This window comes from Cyprinodon tularosa, unplaced genomic scaffold, assembly GCF_016077235.1.
Source record: "Cyprinodon tularosa strain WSP-4 unplaced genomic scaffold, ASM1607723v1 ctg29, whole genome shotgun sequence".
NCBI lineage: Eukaryota > Metazoa > Chordata > Actinopteri > Cyprinodontiformes > Cyprinodontidae > Cyprinodon > Cyprinodon tularosa.
Window position 1 is genome coordinate 1,097,118 of NW_024038996.1, and position 26,685 is coordinate 1,123,802.

The 26,685-nt window shown below is 36.3% G+C and overlaps 1 protein-coding gene across 11 annotated transcripts in view; it reads left to right on the plus strand.

The window, feature by feature from the left end:
- The window catches only part of LOC119787187 (receptor-type tyrosine-protein phosphatase mu-like), a 237,019-nt gene that overhangs the window by 48,012 nt on the left and 162,322 nt on the right, over positions 1 to 26,685 (plus strand). For all 11 annotated transcript variants that reach the window (XM_038290846.1, XM_038290847.1, XM_038290848.1 and 8 more), the window contains exons 2-3: positions 4,798 to 4,920; positions 21,724 to 21,998. In XM_038290846.1, coding sequence (XP_038146774.1) covers positions 4,798 to 4,920; positions 21,724 to 21,998 — 398 coding nt within the window. The remainder of the gene's footprint in view (positions 1 to 4,797; positions 4,921 to 21,723; positions 21,999 to 26,685) is intronic.

Here is a 26,685-nt window from a genome sequence, read left to right on the forward strand (position 1 = left end):
CATGCTTTATTTTTCCAGGTGCAGCAGAACACTGTCTTAAAGGTATAGTGGAGGATTTTCTGGGTGGATCATCAAAATAAGTGATCCTCCAAATTGGCAGTCATTCTGGTGATATGTTTATATAAGGCCATCCTACATGTTCGTCCCCATTTTCATTTACCGATGGTGAGTCTGACATATTGGAAAAATTGCAAATCTTCTTTTGGAAAGTAAGCTTGTATGAGCAATGCAAACAGCAACTTTTAAACAGAGCGCGCACGATAACGGGCTCATGCATATTCTCGCACGCATTTTAATATTCCCGCATTTTAATAGGCGTTCCCTCTCAGGAGCGGGCACAGGGTTGTGCATGTGCATTTTTTTAAAGTGAAGAGGGCGGGTCTTCTAAAAAAAGTGTGAAAATCCTCCTCTATACCTTTAATAACAGGCAGTAAAGAACATTGCCTAACGCTCACATCCAGTGTGCGGTGCGCTCACAGATTAACAGCTGTAAATATGCAGGACTAAGGTTTGCCTCGGATAGCCAAGGCTACCCAAACCTATACAGGACTCTGCTACAGATTATTTTGGCTTTGTAAGCATGGCAAAACCAGAGCCAACATGAGATCCCTTTCCTTTGCTTGTTTTGTTTTTTTGGTTCTTCTCCTCATCTACCTGCCTCTTATGGAAAACTCTGGTTCAAGTAGCAATAGGCTACTTGAATGAGTCTGAGGGTCAGACCTTGAACCTGACTGCCAGTTTAGCCATTGTTGAACCAGGAAGCATCTAAATTCTGCAAATCTTAATTTTTTTTTAGGAATGTCTGTAAAGTGATGCTTTGTCTAATCATACTGAACTTGAAATGTTCAAGGAAAACAAAAGTAGAGCATTTCAGTCTGTAAATATACAAATATGATGAAGATGACCTGCAAAACACTTTCAACTACATTTTTGGGTGGATGTTTTGGAGTGGCAGTTCACTCAAGAAGAACAAAAGAATGACTGCATGGTAATTTGTAAAAAGAAAAAAAATATATAATATATATTTTACCATATATATATATATATATATATATATATATATATATATATATATATATATATATATATATATATATATTATTATTATTTTTTATTATTTTTTTTCCCCCTTTAGTTATACAGTACACTACTTTTTGATGGTCTGTCACAAAACATCTAATTAAGAATATTAAAGTTTATTGCCAATATATCACACAGTGTGAAAAAGGGCAAACTTTTATCTGGGAGAGTAAATTAAACTAGGTAAATACCATTTTTGCTAATTGCACATTTTCTCAAATTGAACGTCTTCACAGTCAGAAGTAGATGGTTTTTAATGTCTTGTCACCAAATGAAGGGAGTAACAACAGAATTGTTAATGGAGCAGAACTGGTAATGATGTCTTTGAAAGGAAAAGAAGCTTCAAACTGCGTCTTTATCCCCCTCCATTTTCCTGATTTATTATTGAACAGTGTGACATTTCAAATAAAAAGGGCTAAACCTTTCAAAAATTAAGCTGGAATTTGCCTCTGTGTTTTGAATATTCTTTTTAAAGGAATTTATTTCCTCTTCAGCAGTGTTCAGAATACTCCCCCCCTCTGGCTGTGAATATGTTTCCCTTCTTAGCAGTGCCATTGATTTAAATATCAAACACCAATAAAAGCCACCTCTTTGGGTCTGTTTGAGATCCACCATGCTGAGAGAAGCAGGCGGGTGGCACGGCCTAAAGAACTTGAAACTGTTTAGTCAAAATATTAATGGCATGGAGCCTGTCCCTGCGACTCTGCAGCCAAAGAATCATGTTAATGTTCTTCAAGTTACATTTTGGCAAGACACACATTTATATTCATTTCGACGGCGAGCTGACTGAACATGCAGTGAATGATCTTTTTCCGCCCCCATTTTCTTAGGTCTGGAGTTGCCTTGAAGAGATCATCTAAAAGTCTTGGCAAAAAGGTTCATGTGCTTTTTGCTTTGCAATTTACCCGACCATACATGCACCACATTTTCTGTAATGTGGGTGGATTTATCACTCACTATTCTTTTCATTCTTACATCCTCCCACTCAATTATATACTGCCAAATAATAGCTTTGTAATAACAATAAATTTACTGCAGAACTTTTCAAATGTTAGCAGATTGTCTAATCACTCTTAACAGTCTGATGCACTGGTCCAGTGAATTGTATGGAGTAGTTGTAAAGAAAGAAAGAAAAAAAAGAAAATTGCTGCTTGAATCTTTCGTCAGTCCTTTATGTCAGAGTGGAAAACGTGTGTTAGGGGCAAAATAAAAGCAAATACTTGCACATAAGGCTAAATTAATAAGAAAAACTTAGTCAAACGGTTCAAATATACTCTACACTAAAGGAAAACACTAATTTAAGTTGGAAAACAATGTACAGTTCCTAAAAAACAGAATACTCTGATTAAATGAAAAATACTCGAGATCAAGAGAAAAAAGAAGCCCATTTACAGAAAAAAATTTAGTAAATGTGACAAAAACAGCATGGATTTACAGAAAACATGCACTTATAGAGAGGGTTAAATCTGCAAAAATATGTGGTTTCGTAAATGTTTAGCTTTGTTCTATGGAGTATGAAAATAAATGTTAGAAAAATGTCATAGAGACATTTTTTATAACTGTATATAAGCCCTATTTTTGGATATAAAGCTAAAATCTACAGTCATTTGAATAAGTAATTATTGTCACTACCCGATCCATCCCGGAAGCACGATCGGTACCATCCGCTCATTTGCACATGCAAAACCAGATATTCATCTGGTTTTCATAAATAAATAATTGTGGTATTAAAACTACTTATTTTTATCCTTAAAATACTAAAGAATGCTGATACATATCTTTATAAAATGTTTTATGAATTTTCTGAGACAATTTTGTTTAACATTTTCTCTGTGACGTCATTATGGGACATCCTCAGAGCAGTCCAGCAAAATATGATTAAACCATTTTTATCTGCATTTTCGTTGTTTCTATTTAATACCATAATGTTAACATGAAAGGAAAACATAAACTCAAAAGTCTAGATTTATGTTTAAATCCAAGGCTGAAAAAGTTGGCTCCTGGAAGTAGCGTAGTATCCCATTTCCGCCACAGGTTGGGCAAAGACAAGTGATTATAAAAAGGATTTAAATGCATTTATTTTCTCACGAAATATATTATTAACCTTTAACACATTATAGTTTAGTGTGCTCACTATTTTTGAGGAAAGAAAAACGTAATTTAGGTCATTTTTACAAAACAATATCGAGGGCGAACCAGATGTATATTTTGCTGTGCATGCAACTTATTACGTATAACAGAAATTGCTTTTATCAATAAATCATAGCAACCCTTAAAACCTACATTTTTCAAATTCAGGATCATCGGGTCAAACTACCAAGATAAACATAAATCAATGTCTGTTTGGGGGAAGCTTAATTTTCTCATAAAAACTTCCATGAAATGATCACATTGTTTTCCAATAAGAGACTTCTGGTAACAGTGATCATTTATTAAACCAAAAACCAATATTTATTTGAACAAATATAAATATTGTTCATGTAGCAACACTGCAGCCTGGATACAGCCCACTCATTTTTTATACTAACAAGGTGCTGATTTTTCCGGACAAGCTCTCAACAATGACACATTTTTTTACCTGTGATACTTTGCAGTTGCACCGCTTGATGTCCACCCCCTCAAAAAGACAGTCAAAGCAACAAATACATCTTCATCATCAGTCGCCCTGTGGTGCTGGGTATTAATTATCTTGTGTTCTCCACTCATTTGCACATGTACTGTAAATGTCACCATAGAGATAAATAGGGAGACAAAACTCCAGCTTGTAGCCTTTATGCAGCAGAATGTCAGACAAAGCTGGCAACAGATGAGATATTGGTTTTGGCTTTTTGTAGATTATAGGTCAAAGGACATTTCCACAAGCAATAAATTAGCATGCTATTGGCCTATTACTTTCCTTGTAAACAGCATACTAGTAAGCAGTTTCACATTTACCATTTAGATTCATCTCTCTCTTTTTTTTAGAATGATAAAGAGTACATTTGGTATCAACAAAAACTGAAGCATTACCATATGATTTTGACCATGTAATCTGCTAGCCTAAAAAAAACCCTACCAGCTCTGATCTAAAAGCCATCTTTATATTTCATGTTTTTTACTCAGAATGAACTCCTTCCAGCCACCTGCTGTTCTGACATTACTTTTTAGTAGATTTATGACTGGATTGAAAAGCACTTTGGGGCATAAAAAAAGGATCAGCTCTCATGTTCTCTGTGTGGCCTTTAAGGTGCGAGGAATAAAGGGAGTATTTGTATTAATCGATCACACGCCAAGCCTGGTTGAAGCCTGGTCCTAATGGTTGCTTGCTGCCATTTTGCAAGCAGCTTATAAAAAGGATTAGAGTGGCTCTTTGGAGTGGGAGTGCGCGAACAGCAAAGTTTCTGTGGCCGGCAAGGAAAATAAATCAATTTATGGTTGATGGCGGTGCGGTTGGGGAACATAATGTCTAACGATGATGGAGTTTGGACACTTCATACTTGTCATTGTGAAATTGGACTGCCGTGCTGCTAATGATGGTAATGTATGTTGTGCCTCGCCTACTACTGTAATCCTTCACTCTCTCTCTTAAATGCATCTCATTGTCTGGCATATTGCATTATGAATACCAGAAAAAAAAGAAAAGGGGAAGAATTTAATTTATATATTCATTCAAGCGCTGAAGTAATAAGAAAAGCTGGATAACCATATAAATTATTTTTTCTTTTTTTTCCGTCACAGGTGATTGTAACTTTGAGAAGCCACTAGCAGCATGTGGATATAGCCAAGGGAGAGACGATGACCTTGACTGGGAACAGGTCAATTCCAGGGAGAAGACTTCATCAGATCCATGGATGCCCTCAGGTAAGGATGGTGGTGCTTGGCAAATGATGAGAAGGAATCATGCTGAGAATAAGTAACTCAAAAGGCTGCACATTTGACACTTTATTTGACACTTTTATGTCTGAGACAGTCAGAAGGTACTGTGAGCAAAGTTTCTTTTGGAATGATGAATTATTCTTCAGAATGTTTTTTGAGTTAGTGAGCATTAACCATTTGTAATTTTGACTCATCCTTTTTAATGTAAGCCAGCAGGTTTTAACCAAAAATGCATGCTGGAAACATAGTTTTTAAATCCAGATATTCTAATTTAAAAAATTCAATTTTAGGTTACGTCCACTTAATTCAGATGTGAACTAAGCCTATATAAACATTGAGAAGTGACATGTTTACATCAAATTTCATAACCTGATTTTTGTATGAAAAGTTTTATTTTTAGGATACAAATATTTAACACTATTAGAAAATATAAAAAAAATAATCTATAGCTTGTTTCATAGGAGTCATAACCTGGTTTGTGCATATATAGAGTAGTAGCTATTCAAAATGTCCCCACTTTGCTTGATGGGCCCTTGGCTGGTCCCCTACAATTCTGTTTTAACCATCAATCTTTGTACTAAAATATTCTTTCTGTCATGATTTGTGAAAATTAAGATCTAAAGAGAAGTGCCTTCTCCTGGTCAGACTCTGTAATTCAGTGAATGGGTGGAGTCAGTGTAAAGAAATATGCACTCCAAGGAGGAAGGGTTACTCCAGTGGCTGGAAGTTGGAGGGGATATTACTGGGAGTTGCAGGGAAGTGGGCTGCTGGTGTTTTACTGGGAAGGGCCATTTTGAATGGCTACTATAACTTCTCCAAAATTGTCTTTCAATTCTTGTTTAATCAGGAGAGGAAAAATTAAAGAGCTCATTCTGAACCCTTTTCTCACCCCTTTTTATTTGCAAGGGTATGCACGAGATTTTGACTTCTGTGTATGCCTATTCAGTTGAATGTTGAATGTTAGCAACATAAGCAGTTAACCATGGTTGGTTGACCAGATTTTTCCTGGACTCTTAAACAACAGATAAAAAGTTACACAAGCAGCAACACTTGTGCCTGCAGGGGGGGGGGGGGGGGGGGGGGGTTGACTCAAAGTGGGCGAATGTTAGCACCCTTCCCAAAATATGTTACACTAATAGAGTCTCACTCCCAACTCATCAAATCTTGGCACTTGGTCAAGTCCCCATCGTGAAGCCATGGCGATAATCGTCTTGTCACCTATTGACATGCAGGATGCAAGACAGGTTGTAGTAGCAACTTGCGAAACATTTCCATGAACTACAAAGGAAAAACTTAAACCTACACTTCAGCTACCAAGCACACTTTGTAGGCTAAAATTTTAAAAAGATTTTGTGGTGGGACACACATAAAAACCAAGCCACCTTTACACTCCGGCTTTGTTTTTGGGCATTTTAGTATAGGTTTTAACTGAAGCTCAACACTATCACCAATTCTTTAACATGAAAACATCAGATTTCCAGGTGATGACTCCTTTAAGAAGATAACAAAAGCCCATAAGTAATCTTTTTCTAAGAGTTTCTATTAATTGAGTGAAGCATCGATGCAGGTTTGATGCTCAGCTAATATCGTCAGCATCTAAAATAAAAACACCTGATGCAGAGCACTCAACATCACACAGCATGTAATTTACCAAAGATAACTCATTTGACAGAACATTTGCATGACAAATTCTCATCTTTTTAATTACATTTATCACCCAATGAGCAATCCTGTCTGCTATGTTCATACCAGAGATCTTCCTGAACAGGCAATGAAATAGATTGTTATCGTAATATACTGTGCGGCCACTTTCAGTATATTGACTGCAGTTTCAGAAGCAAAGGAATATGTATTACAGCTTTATTCAGATTGATGCGTAACAGAACTACTTCATTTCGCATAAGAAGACTATTTCTGTTTCCCTTCAAACACTATCCTCTCGTATTTTTCTATGTATTTTCATTGCTGATGTATGTTCTTTTCTAATACAGTAAATTATTGGGACAGCCATATTAACTAACAACAATTGACATCAAAGCACTTAGATCCATTTTAATTGAAGACGTCCATCTATCAGTCATGCGCCAATATTCATTAGAATGCCTTCCCTGCTTTTGTCTGTCGCACACAATTTGTCTCCTTAATGTTGCATTGATCGTTCTTCATTTGAATTGAAATCCACAGATATCACCACCTCTGAGCAGGCTGCTCCCTCAGAATTAGACTAATGAAATGGTTTTTCTTCTTTTCCTGTTATAACTAAGGTAGTATTGGAAACTAATGGATATTGTTTCTCCTTTTCTATCAGACGACTAATCTAACAGAGGCTGCATCCCAGATAGATTGCATTGTACCCCCGGTGACAAACAGGAATTAATTAGCAAGCCCTCACTAATTTTAAACAGCCAGTGCCCAGACCTGTTTGTGTGTCACATCAGGATGATGTGTGCTAAACTGCCCCGGAGAAATTACTTTCCACGGTAGGGGAAGTGTCTCCATTTTTCCATTGCAATTGATTAATAGCAGGGCATATGGAAGCCAGGCAAAGGTGACTATGAAATCTGGGAAAGCCTTGACCTACAAATTAACATTATGCGTGCGGTCTAAATTTAACAGATCTAATTAAAATCCCATGTCTGGTTAAGAAGTGTCCCTGATTGTGCTTCCCAACCGGAGTACACTTCAGACAAGCACGTTTCCACGTGTGCATCTTGAATTGTGCGTAATTAGCAGGTTGCAGCTCTTTCTCCATTTCAAAGTGTGAGCACTCAACCTTCTGTGTGAAACTGTAATCTCCCCTCTTTGACCAGACTGAAAGGGATGTGAAATGTAGTGTACTTGACAGGTAAAATTGTTTTACTGATACTAGAGCAGGGGTTGATGGGTAAAAATGCATTTAGGTGAAAGCAACGCTGGTGGAAAAGCTATCTCACCTCTGATTGCTGTCTTACTCTTGACTCACACTTATGAATCTTCACAAAATGACCTTATCATACTCACATAAAGAGATTGTTATCCTACCTAGTGTGGCAGGATGGAAATGGAATTGATGTGGAAATCCTAAGAACAAAGAAAAGAATGCATTACTACCTCAAGCACCTTTAAAATTGGTCGTAGACAGTATCTGTCCAAATAGGGATGGTCTCAATGTCACTTTGAGCCACTTTAAATAGGTGATTTAGGTGATGATTTAAGTCTTTCCTGTTCTAGTAGATCTCTCCAAGCAAATAAAGCTTTAAGAGGTGTAATTCCCAGCTCTGATGAAAGCTCTGGTTCCAATCTTTCTTTAGATTTTTTTTTATAATAATGTGGAATTTGTCTAGATATAGAATTTGTTTTGTACTTTATTTAGGAACATCAATATAACTTTTACTTTTAAAGCAATGGTAATAGGTTGTGGAAGAAGATCAGTATGCAGCATGTTAACACACATTATTTGTGTCTAAATGTGAAGAAATTAGGCTATTTCTGTCAAACATAGAGACCTTTTTATAAAGATTATGTGGCTGTTCTAGTTTTTTATTGTTTAGAATAGTGCAGATGTATTCCCATAAAGAGTAAGTATTCACAGTGTTCTACTCATTTACAATTGGGTGCATTACTTTGCCGTAATTGTCTTCCTTTATAGGCATCAATTGACCATCCAGTGGATTACCTTTTAATGATTTGTAGCCACCTCCAATTGGTCAACTAATTATAAGCTGAATTAATCAGAACAAAATGGTTAGGTTGCCCTTAGTTCAAGCTTTAGGCTTGCAGAGATAAGCTGATCTTTTTCACTGCAGACAGAACATTTGTATAGTAGATCAGGTTAACTCTTTGGTTCACAGCTTGATTATTTCTGTCCCACTTATGAGAGCTGTTGAAGGTTCCACTAATGTGTGACATTTACTTTTTGACTATTGGAAAATCCGAACAATCAGAACAGTATATATATTTATTTATTTAAAAAGTCAATGTATAAGTTGATGCATAAATGCCTCATTTTATTTCTTATATGTTAAATTCTGTTTAAAGTAACAGATTATAATTAAAAATTTCTCCGGACCTTTACTGGTTGATGATTTTCTTTATTCGGACCCCGCTAATTTTTAATTGGTTACTCCTGCTCTAGACCCCTACTTTCAACCAATCAATGTTTTATGGCTGCTCCTGAATCTTGCCTGAAAGACTACAGCAGACATGTTGCTGGGTAAAAATTAAGCAGCAGTCTTAGCTCACTCTGTTTTGAATTATACTGAATGCTCACTTTCTGCTTAAATTGCTTTCCTCAAAAGGATTTTAACCTGATATATTACTAGGTTACCTCATCAGTTATATGCAATTGCTGTGTACCAAAATATAAATTTTGTGCTGTTTGTATCTTGATCAAAGTTGTAAATGTACAGAAATCAACAAGATAAAAATGTGAGTTTTTTTATTGCCATCCGTGGACTGATTCACATTCTACCAAAGCTAGAATCAACAACTAATCTGGCCCAAATCCATCCTATTTTGTTATTAAAAGAAAAACAAAAGCAAAATAAAATTATTTTAGTAAGAAAAAAACAAGCCTTCTTCTCACAGAAGTAGAATACAAACAACACTAAAACTCCTGGTTGTGATGAGGTGCTCACTGCCTAATTGCTACGTCCGGATGCAGGGTTTCCCAGTTTATCCCTCTATGCAAAGCCAATTGCATGCTTTGGCTCCTGTTTAGTGCGGTTCAGCCCAGTTTTGAGGCTCCATGTATCTTCCTTGGCACTCCCCAGTGTTCTCTAGTGACACAAACTAGAGAAACCTCTAACAGGACTGCCGCTGTCTGTTCTGTCTGTCCTTTAATTATACCAGTTCTCACTGAATTTTGGAAAGTTAAGATGGATGAAAAATATCAGTAGAATTAGACATCTTTCTCATTATTCCTTCTGTTACAAATTATATGTTGTGAGGTTTATTGAATGGTTTCTGCAAAATGTTTTTTGATCATTTTATGCAGATATGATGAGCAAAGAATTTCTTTTTAGAAAGCCACAGCTGGTGCAGAGGCTACTTACTCTGATAGCAGCATGGATATGATGCCAGCAATACGCTTCTGCTCCCTGCAACTCCCCTGAGACAGATTCTGGGGAATAATAGCAAGAGAGGAGAAAGAAGGTCCCCTAACTGAGATTAATTAGTGCTTTTTGTATTCTGCAAGGCACAATAGCTGATGTGGCCCCAGCTAAATGACTTATTGTGTTATTCTTAATGTCTTCCATAAATATATTGCTGGAGAGAAATTGAATGTTTTTGTCGCACAGTTTGCAGAGGGTCTTTGTTTTGGTAGAGTGTCCTTGGTCGATAGTGACACCTTGACAATAATAAAGAATTGGCCGAATGAAGTCCTTCACAGGGATCTTTTCTCCCTGTTCTTTCTAAATAATGCCCTCTTGATATAAACAAAAAGTTCTCGTTGAAGCACAATAAGGAAATAAGGGGACATTTTTATTTATTGCAGCACAAATAATGAGTAGGATGGACAATGTGAGGAAATCATCTCCAAAGTTCACTGTTAGAAAACGACAACAGAGTCACAGCTTTGCTTCACCAAGTTCCACAGCAGCTAATGGACTCTACTTAAGTAACTACAACTTGTACTGCACTAATGCTAGAAACAGGGAAATATAATTCTAATTGTTTTTTGCTCAATCAGAGGATGAAAATGTAGAAAACATGTAGTGATATAGGCAAGATATAGAACTTTGATAGAGGAACTATTATATTTGGGTCTTTTCTTCCAAAAGTTATGGGAATGCTGCTGTAGCATAGTTGACTTTAAAAAAGCAAAAATTGTTTTGAACTATACCAGTAAACTTACCACTTGCCCTCATTAGGTCTTCAAGTGGAATAATAATCCACAGCTAGGGGCTTAGATATAAATCTAGCCAATGAAACAAGACCATGCACAATGCTGAATAAACTAGACTGAGAAGCAACAATTCTTTCAGACAACAATATTGTTTTTTGAGACTACCTAAAAATCAAAAGACAAGCTAACTTTGGATCAATATTTAGAATTTAGATTTTTTTAATGTGGCAGTCTGTGGGAGTGGGGCTAGAACACAGAACCTCAGGATTCCAAGCTCTATGCCCTAACCACTAGGCCGCCAGTCCCCATTAGCACCATGTTCGCAATACATTTTTACAACATCTTAAAAATGTTCTTATTTTACCAAGCACTTGTAGTGTAATTAGTTTTAGCCATTATGGAGGCTTGTTAGCCAGCCCAAAAAATACTTCCTTTCTCACTTAAAAAATAGGTTACCAAGTTAAAAGAACTTGCCTTTATCAGTGATGTGAACGTTACTTTAAAGAGGTAATGGCTATGGTTACAGTTACTTCTTCAAAAGAGTAACTAAATTAGTAACTTAAGTATTGCACAAATATAGTAAATGGTAATAAGTCTAAGTTAAGAAAAATTATTTTGCTTTTCTCATGCTAAAAATATTGAATAACATTGAATAGCAATCCTGTTATCAGAATTTCAAATACAACTGGAGGTTTAATTATGAAATCAAAGATGTTTGATAATGATTAATGAATTAAATAATTTATTTAAAGTGCTATGCATCTGAAAGCATTGTGTGTTACCTTAATCCATTTTTGTGAGTTTCAAGAGAAAGATAAATTGTGTTTTGTTTATTAAAAGAATAGGAAAATTAGATGTAAGAATTTCTTTTTTTTGCACATTGACAGTCTTTAACTATTTGTAAAAAATGTATAGAATTGAAAAAAATATGCTTTTCAAGAAATTCAACAAAAATACGATATACTTTGCAGTAGGAAAGAAATAGGGTTACACTATTTTAACATTTGAAATATATTTATCAGGGTGCCAGATGTAAGCCCATGGATTAAACCTAACCACCTATTCAGTTAGATATTAGTTAATAGAAAAAAATCCTCATTACCTTATGTACATGGAATTCAAGTATGGTCCTTAATGTGTTCTTGAAATGAACGACAGTGGGGTCAGTCCATTACAATGTAAGAGGGCATGATGCTGTACGGAAAGAGCAGGAATGCAATCTGAATTTAAATCATTCTAGCAGATTTTCATGATTAAAAAAAGCAAATTATTTTGAGCCATTTCCTGCCACATGTGGAAATTACACCTTGCATTGTGTGCACTGTTTTTAGGTTAAGGATAGAATCCCATTAAATGATTAGTGGACAAAACAGACCAGCAAATTATAAAATCCAATCAATTTGTGCAATCATTTCAGCGCTGCATGTTTGCAGGGTTAAAATATGTCCTTTGGCCTGAGCAAACAGGTTAGCCATTATGATAAATAGGATTAAGACTGCGGAAGTGCTTCTAGAATGGAGGACACATTAGCATATTTTCTTTATCCTGAGTTCATGGAATGAACAATTTGGTGACTTACCTGAAGATTCAGTTTATTTCAATGATTTTATATCATGCAAATTGGCTATTATTTGACCCATTTACTTCAGCGGAGCAACAATAGAGCATACTGCATATTAAGATGACATATTAAGCCATTTGGGTTTGCTGCTGATTGGCATACGACAACAATGGATGCTGCCAGGGAACATAATAAGGGTTAATTGTTCCACCTGACTCAAACGTGCTCTGCATGATGGATGGCTCTGGGTGAATCTGTTTGACTCTGTGCAAAAGAGAACCTGCCAGACTCTTCATACGGAGAGGCCCAAACTTATTCTGTGTTATTTTTACCAGGCCACTTTCATGTTGCAGAGGACACATGGAATATTCCAGAGAAAATTGAGAGAAGGCTACGGCTGCTCACATTAACAGCCTAACTCTCACAGCGAGAGCATTTTTGATTGGTGGCAGACAGTGAGAATGGCCCTGTCTTCATTGACATTTCCAAAGCAGCAGCCGTGCTTTTCGGCGGCAGTGACCTCTGTGAATTTTATTAGCAAATGAGACCTGGAGGGTTTGGGTTTAAAGAGCGCCCCTTCATTCTGATACCCCCCACATAATGATTTTTTGCAGAGTTCAGGACTTGAATGGAGGAGAAATAATGAACGCTAGTCATTATTGCAAATTATATCCTCAGTTCAGACCATCACTCAACTCATAATTAATCCAGATACCTTTAAAGTGTAGGCTTTGATGACTGGGATTAGATAGGAGGTTATTTGTGAGAAACAGACTATTTAAGGCTTTATCCTCTCTCTCTTTGAACTAACTTTTTTTTTAATCAATAAATAATACATAAAACCATTAATATTGACTCCCTAATATTTTTTTGTACACCAGCTGTTATATTTCTTGTTAACATAAAATTCCAATTGAAGACTTAGTTGTTTCATAGATAATTACATGTGCAGCTATGGCTTTATCAGTAAAAAATATCTCAATTGAAAATAGAGATAAAGCACCCAGAAAAAAAGGCAACCATATACCAATAAAGTAACGAAATGAAGGATACTATTCAATTAAACAAAATCTAATGATAAATAAATAGACCACAAACTCATTTAAAAGCTGTGAATACAAACCTAAGACACCTTTGCTGTTTTTAAAGACTCTAGAGTGAAGTAGCTACTACAGTAGGTGCCACAAGTCAAACTCCTTTAGTATCTGATCCTCGGTGAGTTTGACCACCATAAAACCAGGGGTCAGGTTATCTCGCTTCCTGGAAGTTACAGGTTTACTTTAACTGTATGAAAATGGAAAGACATCAGCAATAACCAATAACAACTGTTAGAAATACTTGCAAATTTTCTGCATTAACTGCTTTCTTAAGACATTTTTATTTTTAATAATTGTATATTTCTCTCTGGTTTATCTAAAGACTAAAACTGTATTAAGCATTTCTAATTAAAATGTAATCTACTTTATGCTATTGTTTTTAGTTTAGAAAACTGATTTCTGTATGTAATTGGATAAATGTGTCTTTTCGAGTACATTGAAATGACATTTGTTGTGAAACGGTGTTACATAGCTTTGCTAAAGATAAAATTTACCTTTTAATTTGTATAAAACAACTTTGTAATCACCTTTGATGGATTTTAAAAGTGGTCAAATAAACAGTAAATAATTTTTTTCTTTGTTGGGAGTGTTTTTCCAACCAGATGGTGCAGTGACATTTGTCTTGCATCATAGTTCCATTTCTTCTGAACCACTAAACACTTTCCACAACAGTTAAATAGGCCCAAACAAGATGTATTAGGCTTCCCCGCAGCCTTAAAAACCTCTGAAGAGCTGTTCTACATTAAACAGTCATTAATAGATTATGGTCATTACATTGTGCTGTAGAATTACATAGTTTAAGCAATTTCTTTAAGAATTAGTCATCCTCATCAGCTTATTTGCTCAACAGCAGGAACTTTTCCTCCCATATGGACAGACACGAGCTGTGGCCAAGTCATAGCTGCTCTGCCAGTTAAATAAGCTGTCAGAGCGCGGGATTAACCCAACGGAAGCCTTTCTTCAGAGTCCAGATTCTGTTTCTGCGGCTCACCATACCATTAAACCACCAGTCTGTTATTATGGTTTCCCTAATATCAAGTAGAACCTTAACATTTGTGGGTTTGAATTTTATTTTGGTAGACATTGCTTGTTAGATTATATTTATCTTCTAAAATTGCACCCTTGTTTAAAGCCTTTCAGAGAAAGTTCTTTAGAATTCAGTGAAGCAATGGCATTTAAGGCCGGTGTTGATTCATGAAAGAAAATATCTATTTAAAACTTATCATACTGAAGAGCTCAAAGATAATCTCTCATTTTATTTCGATACAGCTGATAGCTAACAAAGTCTGAAATATTGCAGCATTTTAATTTAGCAGGGTGGCCTCCATTTTTCCAAAGAGCCACAGTGAATGTATGTAGCATCAGAATTGGAGACGCTTCATCTTGCGCTCATTCATTTTTCACATGTGTTTTTTTGCTCCCCACATTCAGCCATCATTGTAATGGAAGGTGAAGGTGGCCTACATTGGAATATTAATAAATCTGTTCCTCTGAATACCTTAGACAAAAGCCGAGCTGAGGCCTTTAAGGAGCAGTGAATACAGGCTTGGAGTATAGCGAGAGCTCTCTATTTTTAATTGGTCTCGAACTCCATCATTGTTAAAGGCGGAAGAGATAGAGAAAGAGGGATGGGAGTGAGGGAGAAAACACCCTTGTGCATCACTTGCACATTAGCACTGCACTAACACAGTGTTATTATAATTTGCTCTTAGTCTCACTGGTTAATTAGCTTGTCATGGTGCAGCAGGTCCTGCCGAGTATGTGGTCATTAGGTTTGGAGAGAATAGAAGCTGAATGACAGTATATGTAACTCTATGATCTTCTTGACTAGTGTTATAGAGTGACAGTGGAAGCACGATGTGTGGCTTCAGTGTTACTTGGAGCACTTTTCTTTTCTGGATACCAAAATTGATTGATTAAAAGTTTTTAAAAATCTTTTTGTATAATCTAAGAAGATAATTTTATACATTTCTAGATGGTTGTACAACTGTCTGGATTGCCTGCTGGGTAAAAAAAAACATATTTTTAGCTTCATTTAACTTTGATTATAAATTAGCCATTATTAAACTGTTGTTACATTTATGTCAAAACGCCAGAAGGTAAAAAAAAAAAAACATATAAATATAAGTATATGAAACATATAAACATAAGTATATGAAACTGCTTTCATGCATGAGTTTATCAACCATAGTGCAAAAAAATCCCATACGCATGAAGAACTGCAGCTGATCTCAACACGGGCATTGGACACTGTTCTACTTGTGCACGAGTGTCTCTGTGATTATTGGTGAGTTCGATTTCAGAGGCTTCATCCTCCAAGCACCCAGTCTACCTGGACTGGGTCCTTTGAGGTCTGTGAAAATAAGGAGGCCAGAAGAGTTTGGCTGTGGTTTCAAACAGGTCCAGGCTTCTCTGCCTGCACCCTCTGTTGCCTAGGAACCATAACAGTTGACACACAAAGCAGACAAAGAATGGATGCTGAACTTCTCACTACTGTTCTGGGTGCTAATAACACTGTTGAGGAGCTTGAGCAGCAGTACTGTCGTCACAAATATCAAATTTATAGCCCCCACACTGAAGAGATATTGCAATCTTTGCTTTAATGTCAGCCAAACCCATTTACATATTAATGGATAAAAACCTTTCAATAAACCAAACATTACCCACCACATATCTGACTCAATAACCATTTAAAACAACTATTTTCATTTGTTTCAGGTGGAACTATTCACATACTTGTATTATATTAAACTGCACTTACAATATTCACCACTGTTTGGCGCCATTTGTGTTATGCATCTGAGCACAGAGCAGCTGGCTTTCTTGGACTCGCAATGAATCACTGGACACCCAATGCTACGTTGGATACAGCCATCCTTCAAAACGGGCAAAAAGAAGGGATCGTTCTTTGACCGCATATGGAGGAGTCTTCCACTCCGAACAGGACTTGTCGCCGCACTATGACGTAATCGGCCAAAGAGTCTGGCCTTTTGGAGGAGGCAGCCCCCTGAATTTGAACTTAGCTTATGTCTACACAGGAGAAGGAGGCTCACAGAAGAGCCTAAGCACAGAGGCACCTTTGAAAATGCAACTATCCGTGAGTGAGCATGCCGGATAGAACCTTGTGCATGAGTAAAACAAGTAAATTTTCAACCTTCATAAAATATTTTCTTTTACTTTTGTGATTATACTTCGACTTACAACTTGTTAAGTGGCACTTGTCATAGCCCAAGGGGGGTCTGCATTGCTTTCACCAGCTTTAAGCAACTTTGAGGAGGGGGGCAGTAATCCTCCTACTGAATTTTGGCATATTGCTGCATTGTGGCATATGTCATATCTCCCCATTCGTTATAAATACAGAAGTTGATGCGACCAAGTTTCCCTGAGAGACTGTATATCAATGCAAATTGTGCAGGGTTGATATTCAGGCTATGCAGCACCTTCCTGCTGGGATCTATATGTGTGTTTACTGTGAAGTCATTAAACATAGCATTTTATATTTTTGTTTCAAGGTTCTAAACTTGTCAGCACAGTTGCTGACGAGTCGGGGGTGGGCTGCAGGAGTATGATACAAAACCAAAATCAAACAATTCTTATTTTCAATATTTTCATATGACATTATTTCACCACACTTAGATTTATTGCCTCATCACTCTTAATCTTTCACAGAGCCCCTGGAAACGAAAATGTAGTTCAATCCAAATGCATGCCACCAGGATTTTTACACGCTATGCAATGGTCCTCATATGCTGTCCTTTAATGGCAAAACAATGCAGATTTTGTCCACCAGGGGGGCACCCAAAATGGACCAAATCCGAAAGTTCTTTAGTACAGCTTTAACCTTATGTACATTCTGTACTTCCACTTCATTGTAACTAAAATTTGCTTTTTTTCATAGAGGTGTTGGACTATGATATAACTTCCCCTGGTTTCAACCCCATTTCATTATGTGCATAGACAAGATCTCTTTGAGGTAGTGTGTCTTATTTTGGCACACAAGGGTCTGGAGTTGGATTTAAGGGATATAGGGGAAAGGGAGATATTTCCGAAATAAACCAGAAACAGGTATAACTGTTGTTTAAATGATTTGAAGTTTGCATCTTAATTACAACCAGAAGGAAGAATGGTATGCAAATCTCCCATGAAAGGTATGACCTTTAAATTTTACTTTAAAAAGCCCATTTTAATCTTTAAGTAAAGTAATGAAGCCGTTTTTTTTTATCATTGTATGATGAGCTGCAGTGAAACAATCTATCAAGTGATTTTTAGTGCAGTTTGTATCACTCAGATAGCTGGATGTCAGTTAAGATAGAGACCACATATCACGCTACTTGATTAATGTTTAATCAAATATGTGTTTGAGAATTGATACATTTGCACTCCTTCTTTGTTTTCTCTTTCCTCAGAAATAATTAAACTCAACATGTGAATTAAAAAAAAACAAATTAAAAACACTGTGATGTCCGCGGCAGTTAATCTCAACAAAGCAATCATGCTGAGCTTAACTCTGTGTACATATAGAGATGACAGAATCTTAAATAGCTTTTTATCACTCTAAGAGGTAAAAGATTCATTCCAGATACCAAAAAACAAAAAAAAAAAAAAAACAACTGCAATATAATTTTTTTCATTATCAATTGAGAGCTTTCTCTTTGTTGGCCATGAGAAAGAATAATTGTGGAATATGACTTCTAATCAACTAGTAATGGTGTTCAATAATACGTTTATTTTTTCTGCTTAAGTTTCGCAACATTATTTTCATTTTTAATTCATCCATCTTTCAAATTTGCTTCACATTGTCCTCTCAAAAAACCTTGAGAAGTGAAAATTAGACACCCAGACTTACGGTAGTTTACTACCTGATATAGTACAAAAGTTTGTAAGTTAAAATTTTTATGAACATTCATAAGGGGAAGTGTGGCATGTTAAAAAAGAAAATAAAAAAATCGTACATAATTTGTACAATGTAGTAAGTTTGACCTTCAGAGGCTACCTTAGCTGAAACTCTAAAGTCATGGAGTTTTGTCTTAAGAACATTAAGCGTGTTTAGTTTGGAGAAATCGCAAAATAATTGGTAATTATGATCAGGCATGAATGTGACCTCTGAAATTGGGTTTACTTTTTCACAGCACCTTGTATGTATGTTGCAATCATGTAAACAATTACTAGACCACATCTAGACAATTTAGCTCTAAGATTTATAAATGGCACACATGCACCCATCCATTGCCTATACCTGCATATCCTCGTAGGACCATGGGCAGTTCGCCGCTGTCCCCAGAAGTCATTGGACAAGAGTTGATATCACCCTGGACTGGATTCAAACCCCCAAATCTTTTTTTTCCCTGATAGTCACCACTGCTAATAATTACACCATTATTATTTAAGGGAAATAAAATAAATTTGATCTAAATATCAATTATGAAACATGTATGTTTTCATCACAGTGTGTCATCGGCATGCCTCACCTATTAATTACTCTAATACCTTAAAGGAGCATTCAGAATGACAACCGTTTTTACCTTCCAAACAAAGCCGATTAGACCAACTCTGTGACATCCCGACTCACTGTTGCTGCTCTCGCTTTGATGCTTCTCCTCTTGTTTCATTGTGTAAACATGACAGAATCCCCCTACTCATTATCCAGAGCTCCAGACAGATGGAATTGGTGAGCGTTACAAGAGCAGCACAACAAGACAAGTGGGCAAGCTCGAGTCATTGATGGAACAAATAGGGTTCTGAGAGACGCTGCTTCGTTGACATATTCAGGCAACCAAGCTTGTTGTTTTAGTTAACGTTATTCACCCATTTTAATACAGAAATCTCAGTGAAGCACATGTCTACTGTACCATGAGAGATTTGGGTCTGACTTGCGAGAAACAGTTTATGCTTCCAGCTTACAGGTTGTTTGTCTCACCTCTCTTTGCCCTCCAATCTGTAGCATTCTGCCAAAAACGTATTCCAGAATATCATGAGTCTCTTATGGCTCAGTTTCAAACGCTGTTATGATTCTTGCCATCTTAATACGAAGCCAAACTAAATAAGATCATGACAAATAGAAAGTGTTCTGCATCTCCTTGAAAGTTGGCCAGTGTAATAATTCTCACTTCTGTTTTATAGAGAAGAGGGTAAAGAATTAGATTAACCTTTAATATTGAACCTAAATGATAAAATCTAAATGGAGCTTTTCTTGGCAAATAGATTTTAGCTTATTGATTTTTCATCCCTTTCCCTCTGCTCTGTCATATAAGCAAAATGCACATTTCAAAATCCACTATTTTCTTGGATTAGCCTCTCAACTCTAGTGCATGTCTTTGTATTTTGATTAATAGTAATGAAGATTGGTCTAGGTAATAGCATTTTCTCATCAAAGGTCACAAGCTGGATTTGTGACTGCTTACAGGAAATCTCTTTTAGCAAACATCTCTTATTCTAAGTATTACTTTTATAGAATTTGTGTACCTCTTTATTGTGTAAGGATCAGAGTTCCATTATGGTGAGAAAAACATGTAATCATGATGTTTTATCTATTTTAAATATAGCAATGACTTTGGGTTGTAATTATAGGGGAATTAGTAATAGTTTTACCGGTTTTCATTATTACATGGACACTGTCAAACCATTAAGACTCTTTTGTTCCATCTACAATTCATTTTCTTTTACAATGTTTTGTTATGTCTTTGAAAGTCACTTTATGCTAAAGTTACATATGTGGTGCATGGAATGGGTGTTAAAATACTGCATCAGCATTCAAATACTAGTATTCATTCTCAAAGAAAGAAAAACAACTCTGCTACAGTTAATTATTGATGAAGAGAACCCTAATTATACATCAGTAATTATTAAACAAGAAATGTATCCTACCTGATAAAACCTTATACTCACAACAAGTTGATGTTGCTTCCCTTGTAGCTTTGAAAATTCATTTTTTTTCATGATTGGACAATCCTTGGTCAGAAATATGTCTTAATAAGTGTAGTACTTTCTGCAGAGACCTCAGCTTACACTTCACCCCTTTTCTTGGTAAAAATCCATTATCTGTTTAACATATTAATATTAAAAAACCCTTTGTCTTAAGAAAATAAGCTTTTGTGTAAGTATAGAAACAGATTTCAAAATGGTTTGGTTAAGGGCTGCAATGAAGGATTATTTTGCAAATTGATTAATCTGTCGATTTATTTTTTCAATGAATCGATTAATAATTGGATAGCCAAAGGTTCTTTAAAGGAGATTTTTTGTGAAATTAAACCAGGTGAAAATAAAACTTTTCTACTTGAGGAGTTCTGGATAGATATACAGCGTATTGACAGAAGAAAAATATTTTTATCTTATATGCAAAATGCTTATATATTTTTTTGCAATTTTGGTATAATTGCTCCTCAAGATGGGTTGCTCTGTCAGCTAAAGGCATGTTTCGAAGTCTTTATACTCCAGTTGATGATTAATTGATTACTACATGGGTTCAAGATTATTTCAATAATCAATTAATCTGATTAATTATTCATCCATAGTGTGGTTGTAAACACATGCATCTAATTAACCGACAACAGTCTCTTTCACTGCCCCTCTGTTATCTTACCTTGTGTATATGTTTCTGTGTATGTGTACAAGTTTGTGTCTTAGTCTGAGGATTTTATAACTGTTGATCTTTTTCATTTTTATATTGCACATTTTAGCTTTAGGAATCTATTGTTATGTTGTGATGTAAATAAGTACTTTTACTTAGATTGTTTTTGGGGGACTTTCACCATCTGTCTATAGGGACTTCATGTGAAAATAGCCTTTGGGATACTCTGCATGTTGACAGAAATATTTATTAATACCCGCTTTCACTGTGATAAAAAAAAAAGAAATCGGATTTACTTTGGTTTTACACTTTTGAGATTCTGTCTCTATAGTATTTATGAACTATCTTCATGCTAATCTCTCTGCTTTCCTTTTTTTTTTTTTTTTTTATCAAAATGTTCCTGTCTCTATCCTTTTACAGACATCTATATAATGGACACCATCCAGCTTACCAAATGTTACATTACCATGGTATATATGAATACATGGCCAATTAAACAGTCTAACAGATAACACTTCCAAGCAGTTTTTAATGGGGTTTGCTATTATTGACATTTAAAAAAATTCACATGCAGGAAAAGGTTATTTTTAAGGTTATTTTTAAGTCTGAATTCAGCTTTTGATTTTGCTGGATGACTCTTTTCTATCAAATCTACATGCCTATATTTTTGTGGACTTTTTGAACTGAAAATCTTTTCAAACTAAATGATTTATCATTCTTTGTTTTACTGTAACAGGGTCTGCTTTCATAATGGTGAACACATCAGGCCGCTTCGCAGGACAGAAGGCTCTACTGCTGACACCCCAACTGAAGGAGAACGACACACACTGTGTTATTTTCCAATACTACATAGGAGGAAGAGACAACAGCCACCCAGGCCATCTGAATGTCTACATCAAAGAAAACAACAGTCCCATGGGGATGCCTGTTTGGAACATATCAGGACCAGCCTCTCGCTCCTGGGGACAGGTAGAGCTGGCCATCAGCACCTACTGGCCCAACTTCTACCAGGTGGGAATGACTTTTGGTTTGGCTTTTTTAATGAAGCTTTAGGCATCCTGTATAAGTCATCGAGGCCCTTTCACAATGTGGAACAAGATAGGTATTATTGCAGAAGGTCTAAACAATTGCACAAAAGCCCATTCAAAGCACCTTGGATTATTGATTTTTTGCAGCTGCCTCTGTATCCATGGCAATCTCTTCTCTTTCTCTTCAATCCGAGTCAGTTCCCTTTTTTTCCAATTTTGAAAACTCATTTTCACTTACCAATGCACATGACTGCTGGCTGGGGCAAGGTGATTTCACACTTGCCTGGCTATTAGTCTTCGTCGAGCTTGTTCCACGAGTCCACCAAATGTTAATTGATGCAGAGAGACCCCTTAACCTCCCAAAGGGAGCAGGTCCTTCTGTGTATTATTTCATTAAGGCCTGGCAGAGCCTCATCCACATTGGAGACGATGCAAGTCCTCATGCCTGCTCATCATAGCCGCTCTGATAACTTAGTTAACAAGGGATACTGCTGAGATTCTCGCTGCTGGATGCAGTGTAGAAGGTTTAATAAGCACCACGAGGGAAAAAAAAGGAGGAAATAAGTTGAAGGCAGCAGTCGCAGTCAGTGCCAACTACTGGCGAGATGCTTACCTTCTGTGTTACTATGCAAGTCTCCTCAGATGTATTCAGGCTTGCTAGAGAGTAGTGTAAAAAAACACTTTATTGTCTTGCATTAAAACGGATGCTTGATAAATATAAAATTATGTTCATTCTTGACGATATTTAAAATATTTTGTAGAGCTTCATCTAGCATTTAAAACCAAAGTTATAGTTGGGATTGGTTTAATAAGTCGGCAGATTTATTACAGATAAGAGCTGCAGTTGCATGTTTATGTTATTTAAGCATGTTATTGGAAAAAAACTAACACAGTAACACGTGGACAGTTCTGCACGCTATCAGCATAATAGTACATAATACCTGCATAATACCTGTATATTTGTCATCCTGGTCACTAGAAACAACTCAGGGCAAAATCCCCAACAGGAGAACAATTAGAGTGCAATTCATGGCAAAAGTATTCACAGCTCTTAAACTTTTTCAGATCTTGTCACATTTATCCACTGAGTACAATGTGCTTTTTTTTTATTTTATGTATTACACAAAGACAAGTGGGATTTAGTTATGTATCTACCTGCCTGTATTTATGAAAACCAAATGTTGCCCTTTTTCCTTTGTAATATTTCTCAGGCAGATTACATGGAATGCTTTGGGTTACATCGATGTCTAACTCTTGTTGTAACTCGGTTTTATTGTAATAATAATAATAATTGAACTGTATTGATCCCATATTGGAGATATTTACCTCTGCATTTGACCCTTCCCCTTGGGGAGCAGTGTGGGGTTAAGGGTCTTTCCGAGGGACCCAGAGTGCCGGCTTTGGAGATCGAACTGGGTACTTGTAACCTTCTCAGAGCACAAATGCACTGATCTAACCACTAGGCCACCACTCACCCCATTGAGGGGGACTTTGACTTGGTTACTCAAACATGTATGCATACTGTAGTTGGGAATCATTCTTTCGAAGCTCTGACTGAATATTTTGTATAATTATTTAAACAGTTGTTTTTTTTTTCAGGGTAACCTTGTATTTGGTTCTATCCATCTTTCCTATCCAGCCAATTTCTTGTCCCTCCTACAGAAAAGCAAACCCACACCATGATGCTGCCAACACAATGCTTTAAGAGGTTTTGCTTTGCGTTAAGCATTTTGCGTGTAGGCTAAGGAAATGTATGTTTGCTGTGATTTGACCATAGTGCCTTCTTTAACGTGTTTGCTCTCTCCCCAATAATGACTTTCTTCCTGCCTACGGTCCATGGTATGTTGACTTTTGTGCGTTTCTGCTAAGCTTATAGTTACCATGTGTTCCACATAGGCTGAGTAGCTAGACTTATGCTGACATTAAATTACATACAACTGAACTCTGGTTACCCCAGAAGTGTTTTTTAAATGTAATGAGGTTTATTAGATTTTATTTGGGGGCTATTATTGTAAAGTGAGTTGAATAAAAATGCATGTCACCTTTTTCAGACATATAAAATCTCAAAAGCACTGTTTCATTTTCCCTTTATCTTCTGATTGTCACTTGCCTACTGAAGTTTTTAAATTTCACATAACATGAATAAAAGTTGAAAGGGAGCGAATACTTTCACAAGGCAGTTTAGGTATAATTATATCCCTGGACAAATGGTCTGCAGCATTATACACTATATCACAACTGTCCTTTGATGGGTGCTGGAAACATTTGCTGCCTCTGCTGCCTTTCAAATTCCGAGCTTAAAAGGCCTGCTTTCACATGTAATTGTTCCAGGGCTAAATTGACATCATGGGTAAATGTGCGGATGCTAATGATCTTGGAAACAATCTGTCAAGAAGGACACCAATGCTTGAAATTGTCACTAATTAACAACATGGCACTAATTATAGGTATGTTTAATTGCATAGCAACCTAGGAAATTGTCAAAGGGAAGCCACCTGATACATGGAAGATATTTTTTAATCACCGGTAAGGTTTTCAAGCAAGGTTCCAGCCTTTGTACCTTTTGATAAATATTCATCTGTCTAGCAATGCATTGAACTTCAAGTTGGGATTGTCATGCATTTCCAAAATGGACAAACAGTTTTTAAAATGATATTCATTTTTAATATATAATGATATACAGGGTACATGCATATATTATTCATCTTTATTTATTTCCATTCAGTGTAATATGCAGCAGGACTAATCAAACCTGCCATAATGTATTAAACTAAGTCCCATAGGGATATCCAGTGCAGCGATTTAGATGCTAAATTCTGGTCCTGTTGTCCGTCTGTCTGACAAATGAGAAATGCCCCATGTGAATATTTTCAGTGCAGGTCAGGCGCAATTATGCGTGGAGCAATCATTGATGTTGGAATCAATTATATCACAGCTATTAGAGAGGCTGATTGATGTCTGTTGCACAAACAAAGGATTTCAATTAGAGCACAGGGGCCAGTTCATTTGTCTTGTGGCAATATATAGAATGGTTGGCCTTTTAATTTCCTTTAAATTATCCCTTAATGAGGCCATAATTGGCACCCAAGACTTTGCTTTCATATTTTAAGGGTCGGGAAAAGAAATGTATAATTAGATGGCGTTATCTGAAGGCATCCTGCCTACCAGATGACAGTTGTAACTCCCTGCCTCCATATTTCCTAGCCAGTAAAGGAATCTTGGAAATATGCCAGTGTTTAGCCAGCAGCACATGTGGTTGTGTATGACACCTTACATAGGACATAACTAGTAATATAACGAGTCAAAAGACTTTGCAGATTGATATTTTAGGAATCACAGCATCCAAAACATGTGCTGCTGTAGCATATGTGGTGTAATTGCCATGTGCACCACGCCCTGGGTTTGGGAAGGGATTGGCATGCTGTTACCCTTTTTATCACACTGCAGACCAATGGGTTCATAGCTCTGACATTCTACTGCAACACACCCTCCTTTAAGGGTTTGGACCATTTGTTTTGGAAAACTTTGCCCTAAAAAAGAAAAAAAAAAGGAAAAGCAATGTTGGTAATGTGCTGTGGAGTTGCACCCTCAGGAATTCTTTAAAAAAGAAAATCACAGTATGACACCAACTGTTAACCTTAAAAGAAGATTTCGATACAGAAAGTAAAAGCATTTTGAAGGGTTTTATTCTGAAGCCTTAAATCTCCTCTCCCTTTTGTTGTTTTTAAACAAATTTGACCACTTTTTGGGATTTAATTTATGCTTTTGGTATGTATGCTTAAGTAGCTTAAGTATAATAAAAAATGCCTCTCCAAATGCATGATTATACTTTAGAGGAAATTCTCTGAGACATAGGTATTGGCATTTTGCTGCGTTTACTATGATGCCCTGAACGAAAATCTACTGCTTTACTAACAGATTTTTGTTTTTGTTTATCATAATGTAATTTATGATTGCATTTAATTTTGATGTATGTGTTTAATACATAAACAGAACTACAGGCCCATCTCAAACATACCCTTCATAATTAAGATCATTGATAAAGCAGTGTTTAATGGTTAAATTGCTTCTTAAAATTTGCAATCAGGTTTCTGTGCTTACCTCAGTAGAGACTGCTATTTTCAAGGTGTCAAGTGACATCTGTATGAATGCAGTCTGGGCTGAGAACCACAGTGTTGGTATTATTAGACCTTAGTCCAGCATTCAACAATTTGATCACTCCATTATACTGGAGCACCTGGAAAAGTGGGTCAGCCTGTCTAGTACAAAATCCAACTGCTTTATATCCCATCTGATGGACACAGCTTTTTGGTGTTGGTAGGTAACTTACTGTAATAGCAACCACAAAAAAGTTACCCAATGCTCCATCTTGGGGCCTGTAGTGTTTAATAGTTAAAAGCATCCCCTAATAGACTATAATAAACAACATCTTAAATTGCAATGCAGAAGATATGCAGATTTATATTATATCACCAGGTGACTGAACCCATTCAAATGCTGAGTAAAAGCGTAGAAATGCAGGAATATGCCAAAACTTTCTCCAGCTAAATAAAGAGAAAGCCGATTTTATTTATTTATTTTTTTTAAACAAAGGAGGAGGGATTGAAGGTTAGACCAGTGCTTGACTCACACAGAAACATATAAAGCGGTCGCAATTTATCCTTATATCA